Source organism: Lates calcarifer, linkage group LG4 (assembly GCF_001640805.2).
Source record: "Lates calcarifer isolate ASB-BC8 linkage group LG4, TLL_Latcal_v3, whole genome shotgun sequence".
Classification (NCBI taxonomy): domain Eukaryota; kingdom Metazoa; phylum Chordata; class Actinopteri; family Centropomidae; genus Lates; species Lates calcarifer.
In genome coordinates, this window is record NC_066836.1 from 17,822,604 (window position 1) to 17,847,998 (window position 25,395).

Below are 25,395 nucleotides of genomic sequence, written 5' to 3' on the forward strand. Positions count from 1 at the left end.
AAAAATAGCACAAAATAACCGAAACTGATGGAATGATGAAATTCTGTCAGTGAGGCAGGGTGACAACTCCGACATTCAGCGCTAGAGGAACTTTGAGATACATTAAGTATTTAAACGAGGAATAACTTTAGAAAAATCATGACTGACATTACCAAAACAAAAATAAAGGCATAAAAATAACATGTCATTTCAGGTCATAGAAAATTGCAGATGTGGACAGACAGGAGTCTTAATCATATAAGCAGCAGAAGACACAACAGAAACAACTACTATAAAATATTTTAAAATGGGAAGTATTCACCCCATACATCTGCAAAACAATATATCGGTTTGTTTTGCTACACCAGAAGATTGTCCATTGTGCAATAAAACAGAATGAAGTTACTGATTAGATGCTTCAGAATAATTCAGATCTGGCTATTCACTCCCCCACTATCAGCCATAATCAACATCATCATCTTATTTCATTTTGAGAGCTGTGTGCTGCACAATAAAATGTTGGGGGTCGCTTCCTCACCAAGATTAACAACAACATAGGCTTTTGGATTTACATAAAGTCTTTCTATAATGAGTGGTGACACCCCCACCCCCACCCCCACCCCTTTCATACACAAACACATACACACACACCACACAAAGCCATGCAACCATAAGGTTGCAATTCTTTCCCCCACTCTCTCATTATTGCCGCAGCGCTAATGACGCAGTAAGGATCAAGGTGCTCTATGGAGATGAAAGGGGAGATGCAAAGGATTTACAATGCTTCCCAGATCACTGATAAACCACAGCGTAAACAAAACTTTGCCTGGGGTTTGCACCACCAGGGAGTTGGGATTTAGTCTCCTTATTTGGCGTCATCCTCTTTAAACTCGCAGCATTAGAGAGGCAGAGAGTAGAAATCCTGATGAGGCCCGCCAGAGCTCCAAACTGCCACATATGAACAAAACCACTCGGTTTGGATTTCCAGGGCTCGTACTCAAGAACTGTATGGTCTCTGTACTAATTAACCCATTGCTTGCGGAAACCGATGCTTCATCTAAGTGACTCTAAAGCTGAACATACTGTATAATAGTCCATTAATCAGTGGCTCGGGAATTCTTGTCAGCTTGGAACTGGAGGATCCTTGAAGTGCAATCATACTTAATGATAATTGTCAGAGCCACTTTCCGTTGCATTCAAAGTCCCTATGGTCATGTAAGTGTAACTGTGATAGCTCTTTGTTTTTCTGTGTGAACGGCATACAGCAAAGTGAAGCAGATATGCAATGTGCAGTAAGCTGTTGGAGAATATTTCACCATCTCATTAACAGAGGCCACTATCTTCACTGCCATCTCTAGCAGTTTCCCCTTGAAATGTTTACCCCCCAAAACTTCCCAAAAACATTATGCAAGCGACTTTAATTATAAATAGACACAGTTTCTTTTTCTTAAGGGAATAATATAATTACATCAAAGTCCAACTAATGTAGCCACAACATTTATGAAATGAGTTGTGTCCTAATGCCAGGGCGGCCTTACTGTTAACGGTTATGTGAAGCTACACCAGCCGCAGCGCATATTTGTCCCAAATGGTGATTTCGTCTGACGGCCTCATACATTCAATGTTATTAATATTTCAAATCATAAACAAACAATTAGTTCTGTTCATTTATTCAGCAGTGTTGGGTGACACCTCTGAGCCTGGCAGCACTTTCAGCACTCCCCGATCACATTAATCAAACTGGGGCTGACTCGCACGAAAAAAAGGCATCTGGAGACCGCTTTGCGATTAAGAGAGAATAAGTTCTCTTATAAAAGCACTCTGTATCAGCACTTTCGGACTGTGGGGACTGTCGGAAAGCAGAAGCTGCCATAACTGGACAAACAGCAATCTCACAGCCAGGAATCCTGCGGCCAATTATTGAGGGGAAACTGGCATATCCGAGGACAGCTCTGAAAAACCTCAGCTGGATGTGGTTAATTATGCCTGAAAATCACGAGCCATTCATCTCTCTGAGCACTGATCACTAGCAGAATAAATAAGTAGATCAAGCTGTAGACTGTCGATCGCTTAGATTAGATTTATATGTCTGCCATTGTGGTGATGGCTGTCCAAGTAACTCCAGTCTCAGGCTCAGGGGTTCCTGGAGGAGAGGGGAGTGGGGTGAAGTCACGTCACTGATGACTAAGCTAGTGACTAAGCCTACCTCAAGTGAAAATAAACTACCTACCTAAATGCCCTTTGAAAGTTGTTGTGTCCTCTCTCACTAAGCTGTCTCTTCAATTAAGAAGGAATTTAGTAAAGCAAAGCCAGGTTGTCTGTGCAGCAGCAGCAGCTGAGGATTCAGCTTAACTGGGTCACAGGAAATCCAGTCAGATGGTCCAAGTGCATTACATCTTTTGCTTGTGGACTGAGTAAGGCCACTGAGCTTTAGTTCACACGCTGACTCACACACACACACACACAGACACACACACACACACACATAGAATGACAAACCAGGTTCACCTGAGGAAGGGCAGAGAGATGAAAGCATTGGCTTAAATTAAAAAAAATTAAAAGAACAAAAAAAAAAGAAACAAGTCTAGAGCCATGCTAGCAGCTCTTTGAGGCTGTAAGCATATCTGCTTGCTAAGGTCAGCTGCATGTTTACTTACCATGTTCATCAACTTCAGATGTGTTCAAGCAGAACACAACGTGGCTCAATTACATATTAAATCAATGGAAAGATAGGAGTTGTTACAAATAGACAAAAACTTGCCCAGGGCGACGTAAATCTTTGCAAAGGTGCATTTGCGCACGTTGAAAAGTTGAAAGGATTTATGAATCTGCTTCATTAATTTATAGATGTTATGAGAGAAAGGAGAGAGATGGAGGGAAGGTAACAGAAAGATCTGAAGTTTCTGGTGATTTCTGAGGTCAAGTTGAACACAAATGTAAACGGGCATAATACCACACACACATACATGATCAGTGCGTACACTGCTATCTAGCATACAGCTAATATCTATAGAGTTGGTACATTGGCTGTTTGGGGTGAATAAGCAAATGGTCCAGCAGTCAGAATTGTGTGAATAACGTGAAGGAAGTCTCATCAGTTTTCCAGGTATTTAATCACAAACCAACATACTGGACCAGTTGCAAGTTTTACCTGCTATGTCAATGCTATGTCAATTTACCTGTCAATGCCATGGTGGTACAAGAGGACACCAAGATCAGAGGGATGGAGTGTCTGAAAATCATTAATGACTGTACAAACTTGGGGCTAATCTATGTAGAAGGTGTTGAGATATTTCACAATGATTTTGACTGGCAGGTGGCACTACATGAAAAACCAGGGGATCGCCACAGTCGGTAGGATTCATCCTCTGGGAATGTCTGTACAGTTTCATGCAATCCATCCAACAGTTGTTGAGATATTTCAGTCTGGACCAAATTCACAGACCTACCAGCAGACAAACATTTCCATCTCTGGAGTCATGCTGCTAGCTTAGCCAGTACAAATACAACTGACTTGATGTGACTTGACTTGAACTCAACAGACAGACCAAAAGAAATCACAGGAATGAAACTCCCTTCCCCTCAAATGTATTCAGCTTTCAAAATGTACAAGAAACTTTAGCTCTTCACGAAGCTTTCTGTCACTCCGATGAGCGTCTGTTCAAACACGCCTGCGCTCTTGTTATGCTGTGCTGTAAGCCTGCCATTCAGAGCTTTCACTCTTAATTTCCACACGCATTCATCAGACACAATAACAAGGCTAATTTCAGGGTAAATAATTGTCACCTGCTGTGTTCTTCACAGTGGGTGTGTGTCGTGTCTTTAATGACTCTTCACTCTGCTTCCAAACACTACAGGACCTGAAAAGCAATAACAAGAGGAAAAGTGGAATAGTATATTCTTTGAAAGTGAAATGTGTCTTTCTTCCCTGCAGGTAACAGTGCGTCTGTGCTCTAAGCTTGCACATTTTTCAGATGATGGTGATGAAAGAGCGGTTCAAATCTGGCTGAAGATGAAAGAGATGTCTGCGCTCCTCTCTGGATTCATTATTCTCAATTCAGGTGTCTTTCACACACTTCTTTCCTCCACTATACCTTCCTTCCACCTTTCTGTTCTCATGCTCGCATCCCCATCGCTATTCAAACCCCCCGCTCAGCTGTCAGATCCCTCTCTCCATGGCTCAATGAAGTCATCTTCACCCAGAGATGTCCACTAATAGGATCACAATGATGCTCAAAGGACTTTGATGTGGAAATTGAGACAAATCGGCTGAATTTCACAGAGGTTGATGTATTGTGCCGCCCTGCACTACCTGATTTCCTTGTAGCAAATCTCATTCTCAACATTCAGGGATTTAACAGACAAATGAATGCTTTGCAAAAACACATTTTCACACTTATGCACTAATAAACTGAAGGTCACACGTTTAAATGCTTACATTTTGGTTTATTTCATGCCTGCAGGACAGAGAAAACGGGCTTTGTCAAACTTGTGTGTTTTTTTCTTTTCTTTCACCATCCCTGATGTGCCAAAGATGGTCATGCTGGGTAAATTGGGCAAGGTTTGACAGGTCAGGAGGCATGTTGTGCTATTTTTCTTTGTACTTTGTTTTGTTTCCTTGTGTGTTATTTTGTTTTTTCCCACTGAATTCCATCATTATATTTTCTGACTGACTCTTCATCAGATCTAGGTTGGTTTGTCTCTGTAGATTTCTTTACACAAAGGCTTTTATAATGAAGGGCTGTACGGTGTAAATAAATCTGACTTCCGGAGTCTCATATAGTTTGTAGTTGTGTTGAATATACAATATTCAGCTTGGAACGTCAAAGCTGACTTGATGCAGGTATAGAGGGGTGGTGAGAATGCACAATAGATTGAATGCCTCTGAAAATAATAGAGAGTGAAAGCATTAAGTATTTACTTTACTCTGTGTCTGTGGCTCATGTTGTTGCCATTGTGACAATATGACAGATTGTGAAAACAAATTACAAGGAACAAAGCTCAGGAATGAGAGTCTACCTGATGGTTGAACCTCACGTTGTTATACCATTAGTCATCCTGATTGACTGTCTGACAGAGTTGATAACCTCGTCTCCTCTCTATCTGTCACTGGCCATCCCCCTCATATGGCCCACTTGTCTGCAGGCAAGAAAAAAAAGGAACGGATTGAGAAGAGACGAGAAGAGAAAAACAGGGGGAAGAAGACAGCACCAGCTCTCAAAACACCAACATCTACAGAGTCTATTTCATGGATCGTAAAGCATCAAAGACATGCAGGGTGACAGCAACAGGTCTGACTAAAGACATCGTCCTTATAAATCCCCCAGAAGATGATGGAGTGAATCAGGAATGATATCCTAAATTGTGTGCCCTGGGTAGCCCACTTGAAGTATTGAATGAGATGAATGAAAGTCAGTAGAATAATGTGTTTTGTGGAGTGATGGACTGAGTGAATGTTGAGAATGAATCCATCTAAACGTATCTGTTAGCATGGCTTCACATATCCGCAGCACTTCTTACACATTTCTTACTGGTGACTGCTTAACAGTACCCTGATAATCAGACTGAATTTTCATTTTATCTCACTTAGAAATGGGAAGGCAGGCAGTAATCCAGGCTGACAGTACAGAAAATATTATTTTTTTAGGCAACAAAAATGTGTAAACATAAAAAAAAAATAAGGACTGTGGGAAATTATTGTTATATTAGACAAAACAAAACCAAGACCAATACTCTGACCTACCCTGACCTTGAAGGTGCATTAATTTATGGTCACATGGGAGCAGCACATCAACCTTTGTTGAGTTGTTCCAGCAAACAAAAACATTCTAGTCGCCTATTTACACATCCATTAACATTAGTATTCATTGGTTCATGTTTCTGGCCACCTGGATTAACAGAGTCCAACAAATGCTAATGAGAAGTAACTAACTCAAATCCCAACAACTATCAAATAGGTATAATGGCAATTTTTTGGTTGTTAAGTTTGCATGATATCAAACTTTATAGGAAACAATATAAATAGCCATGGGAATGCAGTTTGAGAATTTGCTCAGGTGTTATATCCTATCAGAATTTAATCACTCCTTCCTTAAAGCCTAAACAAAAGAACAAAGAGTTTGGCAGTTTTTGTCTTAGCATGCTTGTTAATTTACAAGTCTCCCAGCACAGACCTGAGAGCACTGGGACACTCCCAGGAAATTACATAAACTTGTCTTGGGGGGCCTGTTGGTTTTATTTTTGCTCCAAACTATGACTGAGAGATAAACAGAGAGACAACTAATGTGAATTAAAATAAGGTCTTCTCACCTTTAAAGTCTTATTTGAGTAATATTTCAATAATTTCTTTGAGTGTTTAATGAAATGTTTTTGATGCAAGTGGAAGCAATGGTGACATTGTTTTCTTCATTAATTTATATCATCGCTCATTTGTTTGATGCTGATGATGAACAGCTTTTGGATCCCTGTGTTTAACTGTAAATAGTATTTAAATATAGCATTGTTGGTCTGTCAGCCCGTCCAGCAGTTTGGTCCAGACTGAAATATCTCAACAATTACTGTGTTGGACAGATTTTGCATGAAATTTTGAACTGAGATTAATGGTCCCCAGAGGATGATGATGATTTTTTTTCAGCAAAGACTGACATGAGATATCCATGATAACCAGAGGATGAATCTGTCAGGGTGTCAGTTCTGAGCCAGGGCTTTTCTTTTGTAGTTCTGTTATGTTTGTTCTATTTCCTGTTTTATTTTGTAATCACTGACCTCCCTCTTGTTTCAGGTGTCTTGTCTTCCCCTTCCTTCTGTGCTCCCTCCTCCTGGTGATTACCTACCCTGCCCTAATGTGGTTCACCTGTGTCTCATTGTCTGCCCTGCCCCTGTGTATTTAGTGTCTGTGTCTCCCTGCACTCCCTGCAAGTTCGTCTTGTGCCTCTACCAGACCTACCAGCCTTTGTGAAGATACCTGTTCTCTAGCAGCCATAGATTTTGACCCTCACCTGTGTTTTTTGACCTTGCCTCAGCTCTAGTCCTTTTTGTACCGTTGCTTTCTCTCTTTGCCCTCCTGTGTACCGACCTCGCTTGATTAAAGGACCTTGATTTTGGTAACTCTGCCTCTGCCACCTGTTTGCGCCTGTGTCCACATTGCTACGTCCTGACAGAATCCTAATGACTTAATCCCTGGATTTTCCATCTAGCAAGATGTTAAAGTTGAAATTGTAGATCTCCAATAGTATATTTAATGACCATTAAATAACCATTGGTGTGTAGAAATTTTCCAAAAATTACCAGATAGTCAGAAAGACATTTTCAGTCTCTTTCAGTTTAGTCTTTATGCATTTACACATCCTTCACAGGTAGAAACTGGGACTTAATGCTGCAGTGGACTGAATGTTCACTAATGCATACTATTTTAATTGAAGGCAATGACTGGCTATTATGATTAACCTGCATATCACATCAGAAAATGGCTCTTATCTATGTATCATGGTCGGGAGAGGTATTTCCAAAATGACCCCAGTCTCTCAAGATGTGTTATCCTCTATTAGTGAGATGTTATTCTTAATTAAACATGATCAGCACAGGCTAAGTCTTCATTTCTGTCTTGATAAGCCATAAGAGCTCTCCTGGGTAAAGTGAGAGCTAACATGCAGTGTGGGGAGATTACGATTAGCTTTAAGCTCTGCTTCGTTCTTGCTGCCCTTGTTCGTCCTCAGCAGTCTGTCCTTAGCGGGCTGAGACGCCCCAGTGAGTTGAAGGAACATGCATTTATATCACCGATGCGGTCGTTGAAGCTCTCCAGAGTTTTCATCACACTCCAGCCTCAGAAACTGACATTTTAAGCTGCATTGCAATTAACTGGCTCACATCTGAGTTGGCCCTCCAAGAGGACCGTTACCATATGCTAATTTGGCAACTGGAAGCTTGGTGAATTACTTAAGGGGCTGAACTATATGTAAGTTTTATTACTGCTATGGCAGATGGGTAATGACCCTCAACAATGATAAAATATTTTATAATGATCAAACTCAAAGAACTCCAGGCAGGGGTGCTGCAAAATTGGTGGAAGGAGACAAATAATTTAACAGCCCTCTGTCTGTATAAAGCTCAGAAACATTTTAAATACATCATGAAGACAAAATCACTGAGACTACAAAGGCCCACATGTCACATGTTTCACCATGGCCTGAAATTCCTGTCAGTGCTCCAGACTGACAGCTGGAGACAATAGGAATGTTATGAACGCAGTTTTCATGTTTCTTGAAATATTCAATGTTTCTAATTAAAGTGGTCTGCTATGCTGAAAACATACAAAGCTCCCAGAGCAATAGCATGGTCATGAATATTATACCTGCTCCCACATCACTGCCTCTGGCTCGCATTACTTTTATGTGAGCAATGAAAAATAAAAGCCTTTTTAGTCCTGTTGAACGTCCTAACTAAATGATATATCTTTCATGAAACATTGTCATCTATAAATCTTTTGTTATCTTTAGTGCTGTACACTAAGTATAAATTCATTCATCACTGTTACATAAATATGATCATATTAGTGATATTCTTAGTGCAACCTGCTGAAAAAGACTTCTTTGTTGTCGTTAATGGTTGTATATGAGCACAGTGCTGCAAAAAGCTCCCCCTTACTGAAGACTATCAAAATCTCTAATAGACACATCACTTCAGAGACTTTCAACTCCATTTATGAAATTACCCTCTTAGCTTAAGTGCTCTGATGAGTTTGCTCAATGCTGAACATACTGAAGATGTATTTTACCTTCTTCCTTCCCCCTATGTAACTGTAATTGTTTTTGAACATGTCCAGAAAGTAGTATTTTCTCATTTCTCACATGCTTTTCTGTACCTTTTTAGCCATGCTAAATTCGTGCACTGCTAAGTTCTGTCTATAGAGCAAATTCGACTGAAATAGTTTAAAACATACTGGATAGACTGCCATGAAATTTTGTGCTGACGTCTACAGACACTGGAAGAATTGTATTATATATATTATATGTATTATAGAATTGTAGAACTGCTTTTATGACTTTTCCTCTAGTACTATCATCCGACCGAAATTGTAATGTCTCTTCTACTTTGGTGTACAACAACTATACTTTGTGTTTAGTGCTAAGATAGACTTTATTCATCCCACTTGTGGGAAATTTAGTTACTAATTACTAATTGGCAAAAATTAGCAAATTAACATGCTGAACTAAGATGGTGAACATTTTCTACTGCTATATGTGAGCATGCAAACTTTGTGAGTATGTTAACGTTCTGACGCAAGCACAAAGCACTTCTCTGCCAACAAGAAAGCCTCACAGAGCTGCCAGGATAGCTGCAGCAAGGCTCTAATCTTGCTAACGTAACTCCAGTCCAAACTGTGTGCATAAAACACCTGGTCCAATAAATAAAGATCTTTTCTACCTGCAAAATATTGCCTAAGAAGTTTTGAAAATGTACCTCAGTTTCTTTATTTCACACTGTTTCAGAATCACAATCATCGGTAATGGGTATGCCAAGATAATGTGATTCCAAAGGATTTATAACAATCAAACAGGGGATCGGCCAGGAGGATTGAGCCATTTCACAGACCAGGGGATAGACATCACTATTGCCTTAACTGCAGCCCCTATTTCCACTTCTCATTGCAAGAGAGAATACTGATTCAAGCTATCATCTTCAGACAGGTGCTCTTATAGCCATCATCCATTCCCATTAGGGCTCAATCACACCCACTGATGCCAGTAGACAAAATAGGTCTAGAAGAAAGAACTTTGAAGTAAAGATATATTAAACTTACCTCACTGAAATGTATTCATAGAGAAAAATACTCATGCTGGTGTATTATCCACCTTGGCTTTATGTTCAAGTACATTCAGAGAAGAGAAACGACAGAGGAGCATTTGAAATGATTGGATTTATTTAAAGCTAAACGCTGCCATACATGATAAAATATGCTTACACATGCACATCTGCACCCAGTGGATAACACATGAAAGCATTATAAACATTTTCTTTGTTGTCTGCTCTGGAAATATGCAAGATAATGTGGCCCTTTGGGGGGAGATGCAAGACAAACGCAATACAAAGTATCTAGGGGTTTCTGCAGGGTAAGAAAATTGATCGGGAAAACAAAAACAGCATTCTCTTGCTTGCTTCTACTCATCTCTCATATCTGCAGAAAATGGTTTGTGTATTCAAACTAAGACACATACAGCAGCTTGCAGGCATTCGTAGTCATACAATCCTATTATATATGACACAAAGCGTGCTAAGTGTGTCTAAGGCCTTAAATTGAATGGTTCATTTGTGCTTTGGTGCCCTATGTCTCTTTACTGTGTGTAGTTCAAAGCAACCCTCTGTTAGGACTGAATGCAATTTCTTAAGACTTCACGTGTCACTGACAAACATCAGACTCAACAGAAAATTAAAGCTTTCTTTTCCTCTGGAATCTGGAAATGCTGAATGTAGCCAACCGATTGTTGTCATGTAAATGGGGAAGTGAGAAGTGGCGAGATAATGATAACTGTCAGGATGTGACACTGATTACAGCTGACATGGCAGAGATGTGACTGTGCTGCCATCTGCTGGATAAACACTGAAGTACTGAAGGATTTATGCATATATACAGATGTATAGAGCAGATCAGAGGTTCCCAAGTTATTAGCAATTCAAATGAAGTGATTTTTCCTTAGTGTAAGATAGATAGATAGATAGCAAAACTCCAACATGAAGCAACAGCACTGTTATGTAAGTGATTTCAGTCACATGCTGGTTCGTCAGTGGTCTCCAGGGTGAACGCAAGAGTGACCACAGTCTGATTTTTTTTCTCTTGGCCATTTGTCATCACTGCTTTAAAGTATCTCCAACACCAGAGGACATGTCTGCCGTGGGAAAAAGCATTGTGTGAGGCATTCAGAGTCACTGATGGCTGGCAGTGCATGGTAAGATTTCATTAGAGCTGACCCATGGGTAAAACTTTGGATTGATCCCTTTGATGAAAGTGAGACCAGAAGAGGCACGTGTTTGACTTCTACTGACCTCCAAACCTAGAAATCATCTAAGAAGACATTTAGAATTAATACCACAAAGCAGTCTCGTGTTTGTGAGATCAGCCAGTCTTTGATGCTGTAGACCACGAGATACCAAAAGGATATCTTTTTTTTTTAAATTTGCTTTTATGTTTAGATGCGTCACCTGCTGAGGACATGGATATGTTTGTACCAGGGTGGTATTTGGGGAAATAGTGCAAACCTGCCTTATCTCAGTCAGTGGGAGGAGGACAGGTCTCTTTGTTGCACCTTTACTTTGTGATTACTGTTGATACTGTATGTCAGGTGCATCTTTGAGCTTTAGTTAATTTCCAGTATGTTATTTCCTCACAGAGATCAGTCATGAGAGATTTATTTTTGAAAATCAAAATAAACCCGCAATGGTTTCAGGAGGCATGTTGCCAAGAATGCTCTCGTCTCACAGGGGACAGCAGAGTTCAGAGCTCGCTGCTGAAGCCGGATGTGATATCTTTTTGATAAAAAAAATATTGCCACCCATGTGACAAATGTTGTGTATCACTAAGTGATGCATGATATTACTCCCGTGGGGAGCAAATTTCCCACACATGACTCTGTGGCTTGTAGTCAGATACCCAGGGATCAAGTGACCCTGGAATGTGGCAACATGGGAAGTTTGTTGATCATCACTGTCTCATTCACTCTCTATTAAAAGATGAAAAGCACCCAAACAGCAATCCTGTCAGCCTTTAAAAGCTTTAATAGCTTTAATAAGAAATTTATAACCTCCATCAATGCTATAATATATACAGAAAATAAATCTATATTTTACTCTCCCATCATTGGTGTTTTGAGAAATTCAAGTTCAAATTCAGAACCACATTAACCCTTTAATGGTTTAAGATAAGATAAGATAAGATAAGATAAGATAAGATAAGATAAGATAAGATAAGATAAGATAGACTTTATTTACTTTATTTATTATATAATATAATATAAAAGAGGCACAGAAGGATAGGAATTAAAGTGCATTTTCTTTGGGCACTTACAACAAAAAATAAATATTCTTTCTTTAACTGACTACCCCTTATTTAAATATTGAATCTCTACAAAATAGTTTTGAGAGATGTCAATTTACAGTAATGGTGAAAACTTTCTCTCTTTTTATGGACAACACCAGCAGCTAAACCCCAGTAAATGAATCATTTTACATATGACATGGACATATAAAATGAAAAACTTATTGCTGAGGTTACAAAAATGAAAGAAAGTCATATAATCTACATATAAACCACGTCTGACTTTGATTCAAACACACATTCAAAAAGCCGAGCATTTCCCATTCATTTCAGTCTGGACACAGATGATGAGTAGAAGTTGCACCACCCCCAGTGATTGAAGTGAAAAGGTAAATGTTGCTGTGACTGTGCTTAAATGAGTCTTTGATGATTCAGAATTACCAGTACCAGCAATATGACCCTGGACTTACCTGAGTAATGACTGTATTTTGACTGAAAACATCTAAAAATGTTAGCAAATTGTGTTGTTATACAATAGAAAAATAATAGATTTGGCATCGCTAATGACTCATTGAAGAGTTTTTTTTAAAAAAAGCATGTCACAAACTCATCAGACCCAGAGTGTGCATTTTTCACTCAGGAACTGCTCAGCTGAAATCCTTGCATCTATGTCTTTTGTTATCTTTCTTATGTGAAATCTGTCTTATTCGCCGTAGTTTTAGTCAGGTTGATTGCTTGCAGTTTACCATTTTACCTGTGCTGGTGACTCACTGCAGAGTTTCTTAAAGGAAGCTGAGCATCAGTTGCTATGTGGGTGGACGTTCCATGCTGGCATTCAACGGCCTTGAGCAGCTTTTAAAGCATTTAATCTGATTGTTGCACAGCATGTGTTGTGGCTTCCTACACCTCTAAAAGAAGATGGCGCACTGTGAAACTGTCATTATGCTCACTTAGTAAGCTACCTTTTCCACCACCTCCACTCTTAATGTGAAACACTTTGTTTTGTTTAAAAGATTTGGAAGGCGCTTTTCTGCAAGCATAGCCGTGAAAGGATTACTTTAGGTTAAACCTCCCAGCACAAGTGGGAGTATTTCAGAGACAATCCGGAAAGATGAAAGCAAATCAGGTGCATTCATAATTCTAATTACTTGGTTAAAGGACTATGTAAATGTAGAATCTTTGATAATTAAAGAGGCAGTAAGTAATCCATGATTTATAACCATCTAACACTACACAAGTGCCTGGCACACCCCCTGATCTGCTCCTGTGCCCATCATTCTAGCTATTCTCTGTAAATATTTGAGACTGAACACTAAACACAACTTTTTGAGTAATATCACATATATAAGATAGTACTTAAATTATAATGAAGGAAAAAAATTTACACCAGAATGCTAGTCCTGCTAAAAGCTAAGCAGCCTTTCTAACAGCAGTCTCAGACTCTAGTTGCATTGATGGGAGTTGATGTGGTTAAGTTACCTTTAAATCACACATTTGGATGCATTTCACTACAGAGCTAAGAGCATATTTTGTTTGTAGTCAATGCACACCAGACTGTCCACATATAGAGGGCATGTGTTTCTTAGACTTTATGTAAGGTCTGTGACAATGACTATAAAAGACATACAATTAAGATTTTACAAGTTACACATCAAACTTAAGTCTGAACCAAAGTGGCAGACTAAGAAGCGCGCTGCTAGTATGGTCCAAAATGATGAGCTAGAAATGTTTCTCACTCATGGTCATGATTAAAGCGCAACCAAGATGGCTACCTAAAACACTTTTTCTTTATATCTCAGCTTGTTTTATCCCTCAATGATCAGCTCAATTTTACCCACAGCTCACTATACGGTTCATATTAGATTGTAGAGTACATTACTTTCTTCTTTAGACTGTGAATAACTGTCCATTGTTGTAATCTTTGAATTGCATAAAAGGATTCTGCCAAGAGGAGGCTGAATGATCTGCTGCTAATTCTTATCAACCACTGTGGGATAAAACAAGAACTTCAGATTAATAAGACTAATGTGATTTGTGTTAAAACATGGAAAATATATTATGCACTGTATCCTGGTTTAACTCGCTATACAGAAAAGAAAAGAATTACATTGAGCACAAGGACACCCCATCCCACAAATCATCAGGATACATAAACAGACTCTCTCTAGCTCAGATACTGTATCTAAAGTGCTGCAGTGCAAGATGCAGACTTAGAGCTATTGTGTCTTCCCACAAAAATGTCACTTGAATGGTCCCTAAAAAATACAGAAATATGCTTTTGTTTTTCCTTTAACAATCATTATTCAAATGGGAAATCTGTTACCACATAATGAATGAAACACAACAGTCTTTATCAGACGGCTGAACCTTGAGCGTGAAGATGAATACACCAAAACAAAAGACACAAATCTCTGTGACCTCCAGAATCTGAAGGCCTTGTGCCTGACGGATAAACTGTTTTCATTCAAGTCTGTGTATTCACCTCTGCTCTCTAACTTGTTTTGTTACACATGAGTTAGAGCTCCACCAACATTATAATATAGTGTAGAGAATGCTACTTACACATACACTCACCTTGCACGCTTCCTTTATTGCTTTGCTTGTGCCTTTGACACAAGTGATTACAGTCAGCAGAGCCACTGAGGTCTCCAGGAAACCCAAAGAGCAGCCAAGCAGACAGTGAAATGTGGTGACTTCAACTTTAATCTGCAGCCTGTGTAGGAAGGAGCACATAAAGGTCAGATTTTATTACTTTTGCTGTCGGCTCAGCTTGAATTCCTCGGATATTCTGCAGCCAAATACTGATAAGCTCCAATCGCATACAGCAGGAGGTGTCTGAAGCTTTGTTGTACTTATTCTTTTACTGACTCTCTGGGTTTTGGACAGAGCACCTTGTGGAGGTAAATTTAGGTAAACCTATTCATGTGTAACAAATAAGCTGTGTCACGGATTGTCAATGCAAAGATCTTCCTTCTCCCCTTTGTTACTTCAGGTTCAGTTACCCAGTTAGTAATGCTAATTAGATACTAGCTTGTTCTTGTCCGGTTCTGTCTTGCATAGCAATGAGAAGGATCTGACGCTGGTTGCACCTTTTGAGCTCTTGTCTCTGCTACCAGCAATGCTCATGGACAATCATCCTGCACATTAATTCTCTCAGAACTTCTCCTGGACTCCCTGCAGGCCAGGAGCAAGCTGTTGTAGATGCAGTCTGACTGAGCTGCTCCAGCGTATGCAGTCTGCAGTCAATCCCTCGTCTATTCATTTTCCAAGAAGAACTGAACTATTCCCTGTGCAGTGCATGCAGGGATCACTTATGAAGCAAAGCTGTTGCAACACATGGAGAGAGAGAGAGAGAGAGAGAGAGAGAGAGAGAGAGAGGACAAAAATACAGGCAGAAATCCTGTGATTACATTAAATAAATCTATGCACACTACCCATGTGCAGTTTATAATTCTTTTTTTTTTTTCAATATTAAAATCCTCATCATTATGGAACCCCTCTTCCTACATAGTATGCAGTAGGTCAAAAGAGACTAGAAAAGCTGATTCATCAGCAAATTTAATATTTGAGTAGCCTGATCATGTGATTTTTTGCTTCTTCATCTCCTGAATATTAAATGCTTTCTCAACTAACTAAACATCATCTATCTATATAATCTATCTATCTATAGTACATGCACTGTGGTGGCGCATCAAGTAATGCTACGTTCATGTGATGTCTGCATTTAGCTCCACCGTGAAGAAGAACAGTGTTACAGAGCCACTAGCATGGCTGCAAACTCTTGTTCAAATGATTCACATTCAGTGTTCATTTCTGAGAAGAACTCAGCCAAGATTTCCCCACTCGAATGTTGCCAAGCAGACAGAGCTCTCAACAGATGTGCTTGCCCAGATACTTTCAACAGGCCTGTCCCAGAATATCCCCAAAATGCCTCAGTGCTTAAAAGCAGACAAACATTTACTTACCTACTTTGTTGTAATGGAAAGAGGGGGGAAAAACCCAAATGGTGTTGTTTTGTCATCCAACATTTTAAGTTACTTTCTTGTATGCTTTTTTCCTTTTGAAGTTCGAAGTAAAGCATGTCTTTGTAATATTTATGCCATGGTGCAGTAATACTTGAATTTATAAATCATATATTATATATCATATATATATATCATATATATATTTCTTCCAATGTCATTCCTTGTGATTATCTACTGAATTGTCAGTTTTTATGGTGTGATGTTCTTTGTTGTTTCTTAATCATTTTTTAAGGTTTTATCATCTTGTCTGTTAATGTTCTTTGTTTCTTAAAAGAGAACACGTTGTCTTGTTGCCAAACCTATTGGCTTGTGTGACTGAATTCGATAAATGCTGTAATGAATATGGAAAAGACACCAATGCCCTCATCATACTGATGTGACATTTCTGTCTTGTTTACTGGCACCTCATTAACCTTCTGTTCCCACTCACCCCTACTGTATTACAAGGCAGCCATATTCCAGAATAAGAGAAGACACATTAGTTGTATCTAGTGTCCCTGATTATATCCCATAAAACAGTTTCTCTCACCTGCTGCTGGATTTCTGGCAATGTACCCAATTAGCTGTGTGTCTACCAACGTCTAACGTCCTGCTGGTACATTGCTGGCCTTGCTGCGGGCATATTTGTTTCGGTGCTAGCGAGTGCAAACTTATTAGCCTCTTGCAGAGAATTCTTTGGAAAAAAATAATCTGGCTGCCATCTGTAATTATTCCAAGAAGAACAAGAAGCTCTAAATTACTTATCAAATGAATGCACAGTGTGCAATAATAAGAATGAGCTAAGCAAGTTGATTTTAGTATGAATCTGTCAACATGCTATGATTCTTTCCTCAGGATTACAGGAGCAGACTCGTGCAGCTTGATACCAGATGGGTGAAAAATAAATCATGCATATATTTATAAAAGCCAGTGTCCAAATTAAAAATACATTCAGTTTCAGTAGCAGGCAGGTACAGAAAGCTACTGAGACAGATGGGTGCATCCAGAAGCACTGGATACACTGTCTGTTCGTTTTCATGTGCAGTCATTGATATTCTGCTGAAGCTGGGGCTAGTTAACATTGATTTATCTTCCTTGCTGCTGTATCTCCAGATGTTCGATGGCCAGTTGACATTTGATGATACAGAGATAGGATCATGTGCACCACTGGTGACTATTGGCCGGGTGTTTCTTAGTTGGGATGCATTAAGTAAGCCTCCACCTGCTCTGTCAGATAGGCAGCTGAGTGAATATGCAGATCGTAGATTCTCAGTCCAATGCCAGGTAGTGACACTCTAACTGCATCTTCAGCCTGAATACTGCACAATACAAAAAGCTGGACATAATCAAATAAATGCCTGGTGTTTTTGTTGTTTTGTATTTTGACTTTGGATTATACTGCCTAGAAGCTGGAAACAAAAAATGTTAACATGAGCTTCAGCAACAGCAGAGAGGGAGGAGGAGAACAAGCGAAAAAGGAGGAAACAGGCTTGTTTTTGGAAGTCTTCCAGAGAGAGGCTAGGGTCACATCGGCTGGGAAATGGACAAGCTATTTGGGAATTCCACGCTGCTGTGTACTTCCTGCATGCGAAAGACCCTTCCAGAAACCAGGATCTTACTTCAGACAAAAATCATCACAGCAAAAGTGGGGCAGGAAGCAGAGTCAGTCCCTGTTGCATCAAGATAATGACTACTACAACACTCTTGTAGCAACCATTATCATTAATTGTTAATCAACTTAAACTGAGTTCACTGAAGGTCCTTCCAGTAAAAAAATATCAACACAGCCTTTACTGAATATCTTAATTCATTAAGGTTTTGTAGTTTTTAAACTGAGTGAATCAAGATTAATTTGACATATTCTGGTTGTGTACAGCAGATTAAATAAATCTCTACCTCTCTAAAAGCTTGCAGTCTATGTTTTCCTATGCAAAGTTCAGTGAAGGGTAAAGTTTTTAAACAGTCCTCTTTGTGCTGGAAACAAACTGAAACACACACAAAACACACACACACTCACACAAAATTAATAATAGTAATTATAATTATATTAAAGGGTCCAGAGACCAGACAACAGCATTCAATGCTGAATGACAGATTACGCTGTCATGTAATTATTATGAATAAATGTTAAAAACAAATGTATTAAGCACTCCCAACAGATTTGTTAGGCTTTGTCACAGTGGAGCCCAAAGTGTTTCACTATTTGACCAGTGGGTCATTCAACTGAGAATTAAATGGAAAATATATGAAATTTAGAAATCAATTTGAAAACATAAAGCAAACATTTCAGCCTGTTATTTAAGTCTGCCTACAGTATGTCTTGGTCAGACACTATTTTCCTCAGCTCAACTTGACTGAAATATCCTGCATTATTCTGTTTACACATTCAAGAAGCCTTGAATAATGTACCAAATCTTACTGTATGCATCATATCTACCAAATTATATCCTTTTCTCTGTGGAAATATTAGATATGTCTGGGCCAAAGTTGCTAAGTTGACTAAGAGATGAATGGTGAGGAGCAAGACAATGCCAAAAAACTGAATGTCAGCTTCATGTTGTTCAAATGACCCATTTTTTTTGACAACAGTTCATGACCTAAATGTTGATAATACTGAATAGTGTTATGTGGGGCTGTTGTGACTTCTTTGTATCGTCCTCTATGAGCTTAAGAATATTTTTGTTTACTGTCTGAGTGCATGTGTTGTGTGAAGGCGGTACCCTTGTAACTGTCTTAATCACACCTTTGTTAGCTAACCCAGATTGCAACCGAATCAATAATGAAAACACAGTTACAAAATGAACCGTAGGAAGTTGTTGATCAGTGTGTCAGTGTATCTATGTCACTAGACACAAGAAGGTGGGGACACGCATCAGGATCCTTCTCTGCTGTTAGATAACACAGGCTATCTGGTGATATAACATTAATTATACCCTTAGGAAAACGTTACACTGGCACGAGTTGTGTCTGTACATAAAAGCAGCAACACAAAAGCTGGTGATGTCCATAAGCTTCAGGGTAAATAGGTAAGGCTTTGAAAGAAACTATGTCAGCAGCAAACATTTGCAGTTGAATGATATTAATCTAATTATGGATTAGTCAACAGGACAGTTATTCTGTATTCAGCCGTACTGTTAATTAGTTGGAACTTTACCTCTATTGGCTCAAAACTGGAACATGTTCGAGCTACGATGTTATAAAAAACAGGGACACACTGGGCCAAGAATTTTAAATAGACCTCCTCAAGCTCTGAACTTCACCCCACTCATGGTTCTGAGACTTGTGATATTGTGCATCTGGCAAAGCACAAAGTGTTCAGTGACCAGATATTTTCTATTGCAAAAGGTCAGCTCTTCAGCTCTTATAACACTCATTTGGCTATGTGAAAAAGAGAATGTTGTTCCTTTCTTTTTGTTTGTCTGTTTTTTGACTTCTGATGCAATATGACAGCAAATACTTTTTTACCACAAAGACAACAAACACACAAAACACATGGAAATAAAAAGTAACAATTATCAAAGAGCTAAAAAAGAAAAAAAAAGAAAAGGTAAACTATAAATTTGTCTCAGATTAAACTTATGTGCCCTCATTGTTTTCCACTGGTTGAAATTTCATATCTGATCCCTATACCACAAGTCAAATTTTCAGTCAGGAAAATCTTTTCTCAGTACAAAAGAAAAAAATAGAACAATTTTTACAGTAAAACATTGAGTACATGCCACATACTATACACACATATAACACCAATGTCATCCTCAAGCATTTAATTTACTGCTAATTAAACCTGCAGGACATTTAAATATCAGGATCAGATTCAAGATAGAATTTGAATCCATTTTCACCTTTCTACATGAAGCCAAATTAATACCACTTTTCCACAGCACCAAAAAAGCTTAATTACTGTCTCCTCTTTTTCACAGACACATCACACTGCTGGATGCCCCATTTTCAGCAATTTTCTTCTAGGAAGTTCCTTTCTCCCTATTAGGCCTACAAGATGTTTCAATGGAGGAAGCAGGGGAGCAGCTCATTATTTTCAGCCGTAGCGACCTGCCGTTGACACCCAGGGCTGTATGTGGGACAAAAGCAGCCAGTTAGAGGGAAAGTATTGTTCGGGACCGCCGGCTGAGGAAACAGTCTCAGACATTCTCAGTAAGTCTGCTATCTTTTCATCTGGCGGCCTGATTTTCCTTTTCCTTTGCTTTTTCCTGCGAACTCAATGGGAAATAACCCATTAGCAGAGGTTACTGTTAGCTGCCTCTCCTTCCAGACTAAATTTAGATTTTTTTTCCAATTCAACAAACAATAGTTTTCTCCACCCTGAGGCTACGTATTGCCACAGTTATCTTTGCTTGGTCATGCCTTGTCAGAAAAAGACAGACAGGAATAACTGTCCAGTCCAGACGGGGTTGTGCAACCACTTCCTTATGACATAAAAAAACACACATTTTTGTTACAGTGCTTGTGAGGACTGTCATTAAATCTACAGTAAATGAGAGGCCCCTTCCCCCTTCTATGGAAAATATTGAAGATGATAAGTAAAGTTAATATGGGACTTGAGGGCCACTGAATAACTGTTTGGTAATACAACTTATTGCTATAATGTGTGAGCTATTTGGAGAAATCTAATGAATAGTCTATTCTTTTTTATTAGAGTTTAATCATTTCCTGCTGTGCTTTATTGTGTTCTATTTTCATTTTTAATACTGAGCCTCTGGTTGCTTTATACAGCTTTCAGTTTTTTTTTTTTTGTTGTTGTTGTTTTGTTTTTTTTTTCTATTTTGTTGTGATTTTTTGTTCTCTGTTTTAATGTGGTGTCTGTGATGCACTTTCTAAACTCTTGAGAAATCTTGACTAAATCTGTGTAACAGCAAACATTCATGATCTAATACGCAACAATGAAAGATAGTTCAGAGAAAAAAAACATTCTTAATTTCTGTATTAGTCTTTTACAGCTCAGCTTATCAGCCCCATCATTAAGACTGCGTGGGTGCGGTTTCTGAATCTGATTTGATCGACAATATCAGGAAACAAACCCACAACTGTCATCAGATTTTGATTCATATGCTGCTAAATCCTTACTGATGCATGGAAAGATGTGACACTGCCTTTTTCCACCTACTTCAAACCAGTGAGAGGAGCACAGAGGAACCAGCACAAATAGAAATCTGTCATGTGAAATCACCATAACTGTTCTAACTCTGGCAGAGTGTCATGCTCATATAGGAACCCTTTGCTCATCATAGGAGGCTAACTGACAGAACTGGTTTTGCTGCATGTACATGAATGTATATTATATTTTTGAAGGTGAAAAACATCAACTTTGAACACAATTAAGCAACAGGGGATAATCTTCTGTACAGTCCTGTCTGCTACCAACATTTACCACTGGTTTCTTTTAAGCAGTAAAGAATCTTTTCCCTGAGCTTCACTCACTAGTTTTACTTGCCTACATTAAATAATGTCCCATTACTCCTTCCTTGAGTATTTTCACTTCCTGCTACTTTCTATTTCAAGTCCTCTACTATATGTTTTAGTCATAAATATTATATTTTTTACTCCATTGCATTTATTCAACAGATAGATTGCAAATTTAGAACTTAATTAAAACCTATATAGATGTTGATGATGTAACATATCATTATATGTTGATGATACATTACAAAAACCAAATGCCATGTCATAAATGAGTAATGGTCATTGTTCTACTATCTGTATGATCATATATGCTTTTGTATATTATTATAAACCACCAACCTGCCAGGGACTGCAGATGAAATTTAGTCTGTATGGCTAAATCTGGTACATTTACACAATGGACCCAAATGCTCATGTTAATTAATGTGCACTGCCCCTTCTAAACATGAGAAAGTATATAAAGTAGTTTTAAAAATAGCACTATGTAACTATGTTATGCAAAAGACCTGATCACAGTCCAGATCTCCCAGATCACCCGTTTAGGTCATTTTGGAATTCACAGACAAGAAACCTGTTTAGTCATTTTGATACGAAGGCTCGCTGACTCGAGCTCTGATACTAAACATAGTTTCTATTAAAGGCAGGGACTCTCAAAATGTCCTCACTTTAGGGGATTTTCTGTCCCTGGTGCTCCTCACAAGTACAACACACACACACACACACACACACACACACACACACACACCTTCACACATACACACACATTCATACACCCTGACACCCTGAATAACCACAAAGATATTTAAGACTTGTGAAGTATTTCAGTCACTGTAACTGTCACATAATTGTTCAGCAGTGAGGAAGGAGTCTGGAGGAAAATCAGTGTCGGGGAGTCTCCTCATCCTCCCACGTCTTATTTCATTGGCTGAGAGCTGTGATGTCACAGTGTGGACTACCCTATAAAATGTCACTCTCCCACACGGAGGGCAGACCAGCTGAGAGCTAACTCACTCACAACAAGGAAGACAGCTCTGTTACACACTTCACAAACACCTGTCAAAACCTCTGGAACTATTCAGGAAAACATCTCATCATGTGCAGAGGACTCGAATCACTGCCCATCACCTGCCTGGAGAGGTGAGATCCACAAGGGTTTTCTAACATTTTTGGAGGAAAATAAGTATTCTTGCACTTCTAAAACATGACAGATGGATTAATTGACTTTGAATTTTACTCATGCCTGGTCTCTTTGTCTTTATCTTTGCAGGGCGAAGGAGCTGAAAGCTTTGTTTGGAAGTTTACTACAGAAGTCAGATCACAGCATCACATCAAAGAAAAGTGACAAATTGAGGTAAGACGAACATTCAAACCCTCTGTTTAAGCCAGACAGTGAAATGAAACACTGGACAACAGTGATTTTTCGAACTTTTTTCTGATGATGTTTTTCTGTTGCTGCAGGTTAAATGATGACGAGCCTCTGAAATGGAAGGAGTCGTTTGAGAAACTGCTGTCTAGCCAAAGTAAGTACAACCCTCCAGATCACACTTAATGCAAAATATGTTTCAATGATTCCAGATGTTTTCAGATGTTAACCTATACTCTCTCCTCATCTTCCTATTTCCAGATGGACTGTGCCTGTTCAGAGCCTTCCTCGTCTCAGAGTTCAGTGAAGAAAACATCGCCTTCTACTTGGCTTGTGAGGACTACCAGGCGACGAAACCCTCAAAACTGGCCGCCAAGGCAAAGAAAATTTATGACGAGTTCATCGGATCTGATGCACCACGAGAGGTAAATATCAAATAACTAAAAGAAGACACATTAGGATGCTCTGTCACTCTGCCAGCTTCTCTTATCTCACTGTGAAGTGTTGATAATCACCTCTCTACCTCTTCTTTTCCTCTACAGGTAAATCTGGACCATGTGACCAAAGCCATCACAAAAGAGAACATGGAGCATCCGGGCCAGTCCTGTTTTGACCTGGCTCAAGCCAAAATCTACGCCTTAATGGAGAAGGACTGCTACCCCCGCTTCCTCAAATCCTCCACGTACCTGGAGCTCAGCAGAAAGACCAAGACGGGCTAAAGACTTTTCTATTGAAGACCTCTCCTGAAAACAGCAGGCATGATGTGATCACTCCTCAAAGGGACATAAGCTTACTGACGCACAGCAGAGACTGGAAGGGTTCAGATGGAACAGTTACCTCAGTCAGAGGAGTTTTTGCACAGTTTCGTGTGGAGTTATTTCGGAGGATCCGCACGTATCAGGGTCCAAGCTGGAAGCTAAAGGAACACTGTGGCTGTGAGAAGAGACTGACACAGACTGAGCTGCAGGCGATGACTGCCTCTGAAAGAGACACGTGTACTGTACATACGGGGCCACAGTGGCATGAAGTATAAAGTGCAGAGACAGTTTCACACAACAAAACTACCACTTGGAGAGATGCTTAGTCTTCTCCGTAGCATTAATGTTTATTTATTCTTTATTTATTAAAAGTTAATTCTATTATGTAAATGTTTGCTGTGTAACTGGTTGGTTAAACCAATTTGTATTTTCTATGTTTTTTTTTTAATCTGAAGTACTGTATGTGAAACCAAGAGAATTGAATAAAGGATTGCCAGTTTTCAGAGACAAAAGATTACTGTTTTGTTCCTTGGAAAATTCACAGAAGGTGGATGTGGTTACAGAGGGCAAGAAAAATGTAGGAGGTAGGAAGAAGACTTGCTCATGTGCACTGTTATAGTTGCCTCAGAGGTTCCACTTCACAAGTAGGTGACTGGATGACTCCTTTTCTCTGGGCTTGCAGTCAATGGAAGATATGAAGTGTGCGTGTGTGTGTGTGAGTGAATGTATGTCACTTCTAATACTTTTATTAACACAAGAATTAGTTTTTTGGTGAGATGGAAAGATTGAGGTCATTTTGGTTGTTGTTCACTTCTACAAGGTTACAATAGACAGACAACTCCTAGAATAATTAAATGACTTTATTAATCACCAGAGGACAAACTAGTTTGGTAACCAGCATGCAGTCACAAACAGGAGATACAACTCAGACAGGTCCTAACACCAAAAATTTTCCGAGAGGAGGAGCTCAGGAACCTGCCTAGCAACTAAAATGAAAAAATAAACAAAAGTGTAAGGTATAATGTCTTACATGGTGAGATGGTAATAGGCAGATTTTTCCCCCTCTCCTCCAGTTTTTAAGTCCCCTGACTCTGGCTTCATATTTAGTGTACAATGATGGTGAATACAATGATATATTCTTGTTTAACTCTTAAAAATGTGAGACTATTCACTTAGAAACTTAAACAACTGAAATTCCATGAAAACTGGATTGGTCATGAAATGGTCCAACACATAATGTCAACTTGTCATTTCTATATCTTGTTTTTTAACAGATTTAAATGTCACAGTGAGTTATAATGTGTTAATTAGTGAACTTTAGAGAGGTAGATGGATTTCGTTACCTTAACAGAGCCAGGCTAGCTGTTTCCTTCATGTCTTTATGCTAAGCTAAGCGAACTAAACTGTTTGCTGACGGTATCTTAGGTAAAGATTAAAAGAATCATTATACTTTTTGGGATATGAACTTGTTTACTTACTTGTTGAGTTAGAATGTAGCTACAAACAGCAGCTGGTTAGCTTATCTTAGCACAAAAAGACAGGAAACTATGGGAAACTGCTAACCTCCTTTCAAAATTCAACTACCAGCATCTCCACACTCACTAATTAACGTCTAATCTAATAATCCCTGTTGACACTGCATACATGTTCTATAATGTTTCAATTATTGAATGTTAGGCTAGCTGTTTCATCCTATTTTTTTATTATATTTCCCAAAATGTCAAATTATTCCTTTATAGTTAATAGATTTAGGTAAAAATCTTGATTTAGGTTTTGACTGACCAGCGTTTAGTTTTGGAATACATGTTGTAAATGAGAAGCCCAATGGGCAGAAGTACAAGGCTT

General features: G+C 39.0%; 1 protein-coding gene across 1 annotated transcript; it reads left to right on the plus strand.

The window, feature by feature from the left end:
• The first annotated feature begins 22,399 nt into the window (after positions 1-22,399).
• Positions 22,400-24,062, plus strand: rgs5b (regulator of G protein signaling 5b). The gene is made up of 5 exons (XM_018677275.2): positions 22,400-22,566; positions 22,697-22,780; positions 22,888-22,949; positions 23,054-23,217; positions 23,335-24,062. Exons 1-5 carry the CDS (start codon positions 22,523-22,525, stop codon positions 23,509-23,511), a joined length of 531 nt encoding a protein of 176 aa, XP_018532791.1. The 5' UTR covers positions 22,400-22,522; the 3' UTR covers positions 23,512-24,062.
• The last annotated feature ends 1,333 nt before the right edge of the window (positions 24,063-25,395 follow it).

Coding starts and splice junctions, on each gene's coding strand:
- rgs5b (XM_018677275.2), top strand. CDS start 22,523: ATGTGCAGAGGACTCGAATCACTGCCCATCACCTGCCTGGAGAG. Junction 22,781..22,887: donor AAGAAAAGTGACAAATTGAG/GTAAGACGAACA, acceptor CTGTTGCTGCAG/GTTAAATGATGACGAGCCTC. Junction 22,950..23,053: donor GAAACTGCTGTCTAGCCAAA/GTAAGTACAACC, acceptor TCCTATTTCCAG/ATGGACTGTGCCTGTTCAGA.